This window comes from Protopterus annectens, chromosome 1.part0 (assembly GCF_019279795.1).
Source record: "Protopterus annectens isolate FY-2018-M chromosome 1.part0, PAN1.0, whole genome shotgun sequence".
NCBI classification, from domain to species: domain Eukaryota; kingdom Metazoa; phylum Chordata; order Ceratodontiformes; family Protopteridae; genus Protopterus; species Protopterus annectens.
The window spans coordinates 807698384-807709425 of NC_056725.1; the positions used below are offsets into that span (position 1 = coordinate 807698384).

The 11042-nt window shown below is 41.9% G+C and overlaps 1 protein-coding gene across 1 annotated transcript in view; it reads right to left on the reverse strand.

Moving 5' to 3' along the window:
* Positions 1–10297, reverse strand: part of LOC122794646 (16 kDa beta-galactoside-binding lectin-like) — a 54378-nt gene extending 44081 nt beyond the window's left edge. Inside the window, exons 1-2 of the mRNA XM_044063251.1 lie at positions 10101–10297; positions 2249–2331 (exon numbers count right to left, since the gene is read on the reverse strand). Of these exons, the coding sequence (XP_043919186.1) occupies positions 2249–2331; positions 10101–10109 (92 nt within the window). The 5' untranslated portion in view covers positions 10110–10297. The remainder of the gene's footprint in view (positions 1–2248; positions 2332–10100) is intronic.
* Positions 10298–11042: the final 745 nt, after the last annotated feature.

Genomic DNA, 11042 nt, shown 5'->3' on the forward strand with positions numbered 1-11042 from the left:
GCTTATGGGGCGATAGTTTCCAGGATCTGTTGAGGCACCACCTTTATGGAGAGGGACCACTGTTGCTGTGCGCCACTCTTGGGCACATATCCTGTAGTAAGGCTGAGATTGAACAGTAGTTTTATGTTTGGGTTTAGCTCTTCTTGGAGTTCATGTAGGACGCAGCCCAGGACACCGTCTGGTCCCATTGATGCTGTGTTTTTTGCTTTGCAGAGGGCAGCTCTTACCTGAGCATCTGAGATGTCAGGGGGGCAGCACTCAGCTGGGATAGATATTTGCCCTTTTGGTGGGGAAGGGGGGGGGGGAGTTTGTGCTGAACCTGTCAGCTAGGATGTTGGGCATCACCAGGCTTAAGTACCCCAATAGAGGTGCCTTTCCTGTCTGGAGAGGATATTACTCCATGTGCTCATGATTAGAGGTAAACATTTCAGAGCTCAGTTTTGCACCATATGACTGGCATACAGGGCTGTTTGCAAAGCTGGAATCAAATGCTTATGCTGGTATGTTTGCCACAGACTAAAAAATTGAATTCCACATGACAATGTGGAAAGAGCAAAACTGTTTGGGAGAAAATGTTTACACAATGGCAAAAGTGTCATTAAAGCTATCCCAGGAGCTCGCATTTTATGCTACAGAAAACTGAAGCAAATGCTGGCTGCAAAATACTTTCCAAGATGGAAACTTCTGCAAGGTCAACATATCACATCAGAAAAGCAAAGGATGAAAAATTTGTAGACCAGGCTAAACTTAAAGTCTTAGACAGGTCTATGCTAGTGATAAAGCAATGTCAAGTTTTGCTTCTCCTGCCTGGAACCCTGATGCACATCAACGCAGGGCCGTCATCACCAATAAGGTTTGTAAGCAAAGATGAGCCATTTAACTTTTAGATGGCAAAGCTGAAAGAGCTCACTCCACCCCTTTCAATGTTCACTACTGCACAATAGCCCCCTGCTGTTCAGGGGGCAGTACTACAGAGACTTTTCTAAGTGAATTAGATGTCAGGTTAGCACCAGATCAGGATGCTCATTCCCTACCCATCTCAGCTAGTTGCTTAAGGTATGTTCCTCCATACCTCCCCTGCAAAGACTGCCTTGTGGTTCATAGATTCATAGGTTCATAGATTAGTACTAAGCAAACTGCCCTTGCGAGCCATTTTAAGCTTAGCCAATTATCCCTTGTGAGACTCCCTGCAGGTTTTATCCTGTTTATGGAGGGATATACTATACACCCAAGTGCACGTCCAGAATCAGACTCTGGGATTTAACTTCTGCAGTTAACTCCCAGAAGGATTAGGGGTGACAACTACTTGAAGTCCTCCTTCCAGAGGTCCTTCCCTTTATTTATTGGTACATTTACATACTATATGATCCAGTTTTCCAAGTTCATAGGTGTGTACTAGGTGAATGGTTCTGGAGTCTTTACAAGCCTAGCCATAGGATTACCCTAGCATAGTGCTACCAGACCTTAGTTCCCAGTGCCTCTGAGTAGACGGGAGTTATCCCCAGGGTGAATTTAGTTTCCCATTCACTCAAGATTTCCCTTGAAGAGGGTCAGCAAGGTGCTCCACTTGACATGTATGCGAAGTCTATTACACAGCATGGGCAGTCACTGGGTTATGAGCCGGTCGCATGTTCTGTTAGTTGTGGTAATGAGTTTGGGGTCTCTAACATTTCTAATGGGCGGTGTCCCTTGACAAACAAATGCCCATAGGACAAATGGGTTCACAGGCCATTAACGCCTTAATCCAATCTTAAAGCCTTCACTCCCATTGTACCAAAAGGCAGATGGACGCGTTTTTCAGATGCACTGTCCTTTTATTAGGTGAACTCCAGCTGTGAGACACCAAGAGACCAACTACCCAAAAATTCAAGCCTTCGCTGAAAGCAGGCCACCTCTCCTACCAAACTGCAACCACTGCAGTCCAAAGGGACTGCACCCAATTAGACAAGTTAGATGATAGAGCACCACTGAAGCAGTTAGGAGGTGAAACTGGGAGGGGGTGTTACAGGGTAAGGAAGCCAACAGTTTTCCAAAGCTCACTTCCAGGTCTTGAGAGCTGATGAAACCCTTGTCAGAGCAATAATGGTGCCAAATCTTGCATCATTAGTCACAAGTTATACAAGCCAATAGAGTACACCATTTCAAAAGTAGAAGTCTGGTAATCATTTGCTTACCCATTAACTAAGCTTCAGAAAATTTGAGGCAACTATAGTGCAGCCCTTAAAAATATAAATCATAACAGTTTTACCCTTTAGCATCTGGCTTGACAACTCCTTTGATTTTGATTTTATCCCCTTGTTTCAGGTTCATGTTTTTCATTATCAGCAGCTCCTGCAGATTGAAAGAAAAAAAAAAAAGTTACGGCTTCTCTGCAGCATCAGAGAGTGAGTAAGCTGAGCACTGAATTTTTATGAAGCTCAATAAACCTAACAGTTGAATAGATCATAGGCTACCACAGAGAACAGTAGGAGGTAACATTACTCCAAGAATGGAGTGCCAGCAATTTTTTCTTGCCTTGTCCCACTAGGACAGCAACATCCTCTTGGAAAATTGTTTCCTATAGGACTTAGTTGCCCTTTTGAGTAGTTACCACTCTTCACCCGAAATACCACCAACCCCTTCAGATAGGTTTCACATCTGCATATGAAGCAGAGACTGTACATAGGGCTGCATTATTCATGCTTGAAAGTTTGCTGCAAACAAATACAAATTTAAGCCAGGGTGTTTCCCTATTTAAACCAATGTAGAGGCCAGAATGGCCACCACTGTATTTTAGAAACTGCACTCTACAAAGATGTGTAAAGTTCAAGCAAAAGCAAAGAGTAATCTGTCATGTCAAGATTATGGAGTCAAAACCAGATTTGACCAGATACAGCCAAAGTTGGCTTTGGCAAGCTTTGCATACCACTGCCCCAGGTATCTGCACACAGTTCATGGTGGCAAAATTAGATATATACACCTTCACTCCTCTCACCTTTTCAGGTGAATCAGCTCTATTCTTTAGTTCAGCCTTTTACTCCTATAAAGAGGAGTCTCCCTTAATTCTACCTATACAACAGCTTGCACTCCATATTTACAGAGTGCAGTAGACTCCTCCTGCAAATTCTACCTATACAACAGCTTGCACTCCATATTTACAGAGTGCAGTAGACTCCTCCTGCCTTGTTCCTGCAATGAAAGGATCCACTTACCCACCCTTATAGCAGTACAAATTACTATAGAAGGCCAGGCTCCTAGGATTCAGCCTCAAAAGGTCAGGCTTCCTTGCTTATAGTATCATGAAAGTATAAAGCTAGACTCCTTGCTTATAGTGTTGTGAAAGCATACAGCTAGACAAGTTGACTGCTCATTTTCTAGTAGGCCACTGGAGCAGTGTGTATACTGTATTTGTACTTTAGTACAAACTAAAATATACAGAAAGTAACCACTTTCATGGTTACAACACTACAGTTGTACAACTGCCATCTCAGGCTGCAAACCTGTTACCCCCATAAAAAAGCAACATTGAGACAATTATGCATCTCATAGTAGAGTCTCTTCACAATACCAGTCTGAAGGGTTCACTGCACTTAAAGTGGTTTCATGAAGTTCAATCCTGACTAACCTTCTCTCTTTAGGAGTTTAAGCAGCACTCCCACTATGCAGTAACTAGCATTTTGTTAAATAAATGGCCAAGCAGCCCTCAAACCACGAGTTGCTAGCAAGTAGTACATTGCTAACTGCAAGACTAGTCTGCAGTGGCTAGTAGTCACAATGGTACATGCACTTAATGATTCATTATGACTGCAGTTGGTCTGACATGCAACCTGCCAATGCAATTTCTGAATTAGAATTTGCAAGACTTTGAGAATGCCTTTTCTCTAGGAAACTGACTTATGCTTGGCAGGAAGCAAATTAGTACAATCTTCTCTATTCATGGTAGCTTCAAGCATTTTATTCTAGTCCCCCCCCCCCCCCCCAAGAGATTTGCCAGTTTACCACACACAATGGAGCTCAACTACACCCCATCTTTATGTAAAACTGTCTTGCACTGGAAGAGTCAGTAAATCTGACCTTTAGTGCAATATCTTGTGCACAGGATTGAGAGATCAGGAGGCCAGAACAAAAGCTACACCTATATTCTTTCAGAGCCATTACACCACACTATACACAAGCTTTCTGGGTAAGACACTGATTTCATTCCATTCAGGGACTGGACATCACTCCCTAAAATATTTCTATCCTTGCCAAGCACCACGAGTGATGAATGGCATTAGAATCTCCTGTATCTGAACTGGGTGTTGACCCCACACACACACACAACAGCACCAGGGAGAGACGTGCAATAGGCTGTCAAAGTACATACTTAAGGGACTTCCCTTCAAGCTTGTATGAGCACAGGGTCAGTGCACACTTCCCCCAACCCTGAGAGGCGAGTAGGCCACACATTACAAATCCCCTTGATGCAACGAGAGGCGAGTAGGCCACACATTACAAATCCCCTTGCTGCAACAAGATCAGTCCCCTGAGCACCACAAAGACAGGCCAATACCATTAGCAAAATACAGTTTCACTACCTTTGCAATCTATGGCTACTATTACAAGCCTCCATCACTCAAGGGAATTAGTGAGCCATTATCCACTGGCAGTGGGCACCATCTGAAACATGTATAATCTGCCCCAAAGGAGTCAAGGTGACTGACATTGCGGATTCCTTGTTTTATTCCGTCAGTTACACCTTTCAGCAAGTCCATTTTCACTTGCTCTGCATACACATCTTCCTAATACCACCCAACTTTACCCAGGTATACAAGCATTTTCTGGTCTACCCATGAGCAGTGTTTAATACCCTTGATCTCTACTGAATAAACACCACCAGATTTAATATTTTTGGCACAGATTTCCATGGAACATCCGACAATGTTTGCCTCGCTATATGCCAAAGACTTCAGGACTACCCTAGTGTGGTACTCCAAGCAACATAACAGATCTTCCACAGTAACTCACCTTCTGAATTTCACATTGATAATGGAATATCCTGCACAGGTGTATTATCAGGAAGTCCTCTGCACAGAGTGCAGGGCACTGAAGGAAGATCACATGACATACCAAGACTAGAGACACTCCCCTGCAATATCCTGTATATAATGCAATATCCTGCACAGGTGTATTACAAGTCCTCTGCGCAGACTACAGGGCACTGAAGATTACACCTGTATCTATTGTAATCCATACTAAATACTACAGTGGCAAACAAACCACTTGCAGCGGAACCAGAATAATCCCAGGGATAAAAATTCATGCAATTAATTTTGTCTTTGGCAAAAGAACACAGTCCAAACTACAGAAGGACTTTAGTGTTTATTAGAAATGATACATATAAAAACACAAGTTCATACCAACATGCTCTATACAGAGACAGGTTCCTCAGGACTGTTTTCTGCAATCACAGTGAATGTTCTGCAATCACAGTGAACGTTCTACAGCACCAAGTCCAAGAGGATACCTTTGTTTAAACTAGCAGGAGCATTTTAGAATGGAATTAGAACAGAAATTAAACCAGGAAATTAGGCAGCAACTGAAGAGTGCAAAAATGAAAGAAAGAAAATCCAAGAGCTCAAAGTGTGGCAAGGGTACTCTTTCCTGCAGAATCTTGGAAAACATGGGATTCTAATTATGAGGCAAGTCTCAATAAAGAGATGAAAGGCCAACAATGGCAGCTCAAGATAATCAGCTATATGTTCTGGCTTACAAAGTCAGTAGAAAAGTGGGGGAAACCAACAGAAATGAAGGTTCTGTAAAACTGGAAACAGTTGGCACATATTGCTGCAATATAACTGTGCCTTATATACACCCCTCAGACAACGTGGTTAAGACATTGTGCAAGCAACACAGCCCAACACCATGTGGCTATGGGTGGATATAGGTGGCAGAGATGCACTAGAAACAACCCCAAAGCAATGACAAGTTTCTCACCCAATACCAGTTGAAATAGATGCAAGAAAACTAGATTGTTGAAAAGTGCTACATCAAGCAGTTAATCTTGCATAACAGACAGCTTCCACAAGATACAAAGATGTGGACTGGATGGCACAGGGGTTTGTACAGTCACCTCACAGCAAGAGATAGAAGGCACCCCAGGCAAGAAGGCACCCCAGGCAAGAAACTATGTGGAGTCTGCATGTCCTGCCTGCAATCATACAAGTTTCCTCCTACATTACAAATATGTGCATCTGGAGCATTTCTTCCCAGGCCTCCACTGAAAACTGGCTCGTTCCAAGTAAAGACTTTCCCAGTATACAAATGCTATGATAGTGTGGAGTAGATACCCAAATGGTCCCAACAGTAGGTGTCCCACAGCAGATTATACACCACACCATTGTACACCTCAATATCTTAATGAAAAACCTGGACAAAGCCCAATAGGGAGATGTAAGGACATATCCCTCTATGGTATGCATTTTCTGAAGGATTAAGTCAGAGTCTGAAATAATTCATTTCAGCAATTTCGGTATTTAGTGATTTGCCAGAAAACCACAAAGAGGCACACAGAAGTGAGGTAAATGCTACCATGGCAGGCTAGCAAACTGCTATAAGAGTTTGTAGTTAAATGATCCATTATCCAAACATTTTGGAGAACTCCTCATTTCAGATCCTGCTAACAATAGTAGCTTACTTGCTCAGGAGAAATTAAAGAACTGCTGCTATCATGTCTAATCCACTTGCACATTTAAATTCAATGAAAAATAAAAGGCAGCTGTTTCAAGACAAAAATCGACACTTGGTAGGTGGCAAATCCTTTATAAGCAGAAAACTCCAAATCCAGAAAAATACAGACAATATTCATCCAAGATAAAACAGTGCAAGCAAACACTTGCACATTTCCAAGAGTTACTGTCACACCTTGACAGCATTGCAAGAAAAATCTGGTACTGACCAAAATGCAGACTACTGGGAGGGCTCTGCCCCAGTTTAAGCACACCACAGACCTTTTCAATGGGGTTCCTATGGCTTCAGGCTAGTCCTACAGGCCAATTTGTTTTAATGCCTCAATTTATAGCTGCATTAGCACTTTAGTGAATAATGACACTTACACAATGTACATTGCTTACATAAAATTGTTACAATACTCCCAAAGAAAGCTACAAAACTAGGACGGCCAAGTGAGCAATATACATTGGATCCCTGAGAGCAGAAAGCAAGGTTAAGAAAATTCTATAGAAGGTTCCTGGCTGTCCGAGAAATTTGCTGTAGGATGTTTAGTTTCCCTGAGCAAACACCTTTCAAGGTAAGCAGCCTCACTAGAAAGGTACTTTCCCTTCAACATCCTACTACAGAGACCAACACCATATCAAATTGGGAGCATTGTCAGTTTACCCATAATCTCTGCATAATTAAATATTTTGAAAGGCCACACTTTCACCTACCAGCAGTTGTACTTCTATCACATCATTTTTGAACCCTGCATTCACTGAAAGATGAGTTTTGAAAATGGCAAGTTTTTTTTTTTGCAGCAGGTGTCCTCTACACCCCCCTCCCAGTGCTACCACCTTGCACAATTACAGTGCTGGGAAACTTTGGAAAAAAACACCATGTATTCCCAGCACTTACACAGGCTAACAGAGATCAGCCATGTTTGCAGACTTGGCAAAAATGTTTCTGGGGCTGGGGGAAGCCAAGCACAGTTCAGAAAGCCAAATTCCCAAATTCTCCCACCTGCAAAGTCAGTTCTCCCACAAAGAATCAAAAAGAGGAGGAAGTTAAACCCACACCTGCACAGTAGGCCTTCATTCAAGTGAAGGAACCAGGCCACAAGGTAACGGGACTGTGGAATTTGTAAGGCCATCTGTATTACTTAATGGATTGAGGATGGAGGAGGAAGAGCCACTCCAAAAATTGAATGGCAATGCAGGTGGAACAGGAGACCAAAGCAGGCAACAGACCTCAACCTAACAGCTGTGCAAGACTGCTGTGCACATCTCTCCCCAGTCTTGTTCTCATTAAAAAAATTAGAAGTTATAGGGCAATCATAGCATATTATAGCCAAGCATGTGTTTCAGGAAAAATTTGACAAAATTTAATGAAGCTATATGAAACCAACTAGGCAGAGTTAAGGTGTGACTACTGCCAAAAATCCAATCCACTTTCAACAAGTTGGGACAACCACAAAACCAGGTCCCCCTTCAAGACTCCAATGTTATGCACCTATTCCATCTATACTACATGATTTCTCTTACAGAAAGAAGCCTTTACTTGCATCCTTGGTGCCTGCCATCTTACATAACGGAGGAAGAGGCTATCACAATCTCAAAATTCTTACCAAGGATCCACTTCGCAAAGAAACCTCAGCTCCTTATTCTCAAATATGTCCCAAACCTAATACAGGACCCAAACACCTCACTACCAGCACACTTAAGAGGGGTGGGTCAGTTGACCTTAAGTTACAACCTCCACATTTCTGCTATTATGCAGCTATTTGTCCTTTAGTGTCAAGCCAGTCTCTTAATAGATTGCCTTCCTGTAGAGTTGCACAGTCCAGGTGCACTTCTGCACTACGCAGTGCGCATTGCGACTATTCCTGTAACTTTGAACTTTAGGGTTTCTAAACTTCCTGCTAAAACTGTTCAGTAAGAGCAGCTTCTCTTGGGACCCATGCTAGCAATAACTGGAAGCACAGGCTACCACAATTAGTGGTTCTCAATGCATTTTTCAGTTTTGTTCTAATGCTGCAACCTACTCCAGGCCTAGGGAGTCTGGAGACTTGCATGAGAATACCTTGCAGATAGACTTTTTGTAGCCTTCCCAACATTTTGGTACAGTCAAGTTGTTTCTTGCTCAAAACTTTTTTTTTTTTTTTTTATCAGCAGACCAATTATTTCTCATTGTTGGGGGTCATTTCAAGCTTTTAGGCAACGCACTTGTTAAAACAAGGTACAGTATTTTACCATTTACTGTAATTACACCACCCACAAAGCAACACCAGGTCTGATAAATAAGACACTGCTGTAATTAGATAAGATAAACACCACCATAATATCAACCTTATTGTAACTTCTCTTGCCTATTTCATGCCTCCTAACAGAGGGAGGCACTTAAATTACATTTTCTTACTTGCTGCAGAGGAGTAATGCAAGTACTGTCACCTCTAAACTATAGGAATTTCAGAATATAATACCATACATTAAAATTCTCCCTCCTCCACCCAGTTATGGAAAATGCACAAGGAGAAGCAGGTATTTATAGAGGGTCACAGAGATCATTTATATGCAAATGAGAAGCAGGTATTTATAGAGGGTCACAGAGATCATTTATATGCAAATTAGTAGTTCCGCAAGACTTCACAGCCTGGATAAGACACACAAATTAGAATCTGTTGCAATTAACAGATCCAAACAAATGCAATATATCCTCTACACCACACTGTGGCAGAAGACTCCCACAAATCTAAAGTGACCAGAGAATTAACAGAACTTTCCAAGAACTTTCCACACGACCCCCCCCCCCTAATAAGATAATCAAGAAAGGGGTGGGAGCAGCTTGAAAAATCCTAATCACATACATGTTTGTTTCACAGATCTAAAGAGAAGAAAAACTAAGCCACAAGTCAAAAAGACCAAGTAACAATCATGATACTGACAGTAATCCCCCCCCTATTTAAAAAGGCTACCACCATTGGTTATAACCAATCGCCTTAAAAGCCATTTAAAATATATGGCTAGAGCAACCTTGGGATAACTTCTGGTATAGTAGAATTGAGCCATGTTATCTTCCAGTAGTGACAGGATACCTACCTAGTAGTCATTGGGTACCTTTACTTTCAGGGTGGAGTGAATGGGAATAGAGAAAGCAGTCAGTTTCAGGTCTCTTACAAACTTACACAGAGCCCAATAAGAGTGAGTGAGCATTCACCGTATGAATATAGCTCCAGCAGTAAACACAAACAAGAGAATACAATAAAAAAACAAACATTTTTTTAGCAACACTAGACAGGCTCTACAATTTTAAACACAGTTAGGTTTACACAAAGCCTTTAAAATAAAAAAAAACACTGCTATTACTTGCATGCTTTAGCAAAAGCGGGTTTTAAGCATATCAAACTACATGAAACGGTTAGTACTCACATCACCCATTCTTGTAACAAATTTAATAATCCCCCTGAAAGCTGCTACAGAGTAGAGTTACGAATTAACAGTCTTCTCTCCAGTTGGGTTAAAAATAGCTAACCCTAGCGATAGTGATGATGAGAGAGGAATCCTCCAGCCAATCAGAGACAACAAAAATTATTCTTCGTAATTACTATCTGTGCTTGAATTTAAAGGAACAGACGCAAAATGTCTACATGCAGGACGGTACAGCGTAAGTTATCATTACTGTTTTATGGTCTCCAGCTGCTTGACATTTAAACCCTCCCCTCCCCCGTTGCCGTTTAGGCCTCCTTCGGTTTCTTCTACGTGGGTAATTGCATTTCTGCTTATTTTAATAAATACGTATTCTGTGTGGGTGTTGGGGGTCTTTTGCTTTCCATTAATGGGAAATGCCTGGTAATCCGTCTGGAATTAATTCTGTTGCCTTCAGTATGCTGCTGCGATAAACGGTGGCCCCGGCTCGACCCACGAGCCTGAATTGTATTAAACGGGAATCTGATAATTATTCTAGGTCACTAGTTACTGTTTTGAACTGGACGGGTCACATCTCTTAACTGTCCTTGATTTTGGTTCAGATGTAAGGTCTCCCGCTGTTAATCTCTTTTAAATTGGTGACTGAGAAAATGTGAACTGTGCTTTGTATTAGAACAGTAACCCACCGCGATTTTCGCGCATGAATGGGCGGGGGCCTACATGATTGACAGGGCTGAGTGATAAACCATGCAGATTATACAGTGTCACAGTGAATGTTTGTAACGCAGTCTTCATGCTCTTTTATGTTAGAGTTACCACAGCTTTCAGTATGCAATATGTAAAAGAGAGCTTACATAAAGTTATCCTTATTTTCTACATCTGTAACTGCACCGTCCTTTATAGGGTTGCCAACTTTTCATGGCAAAATTTCTGGACATGTACATG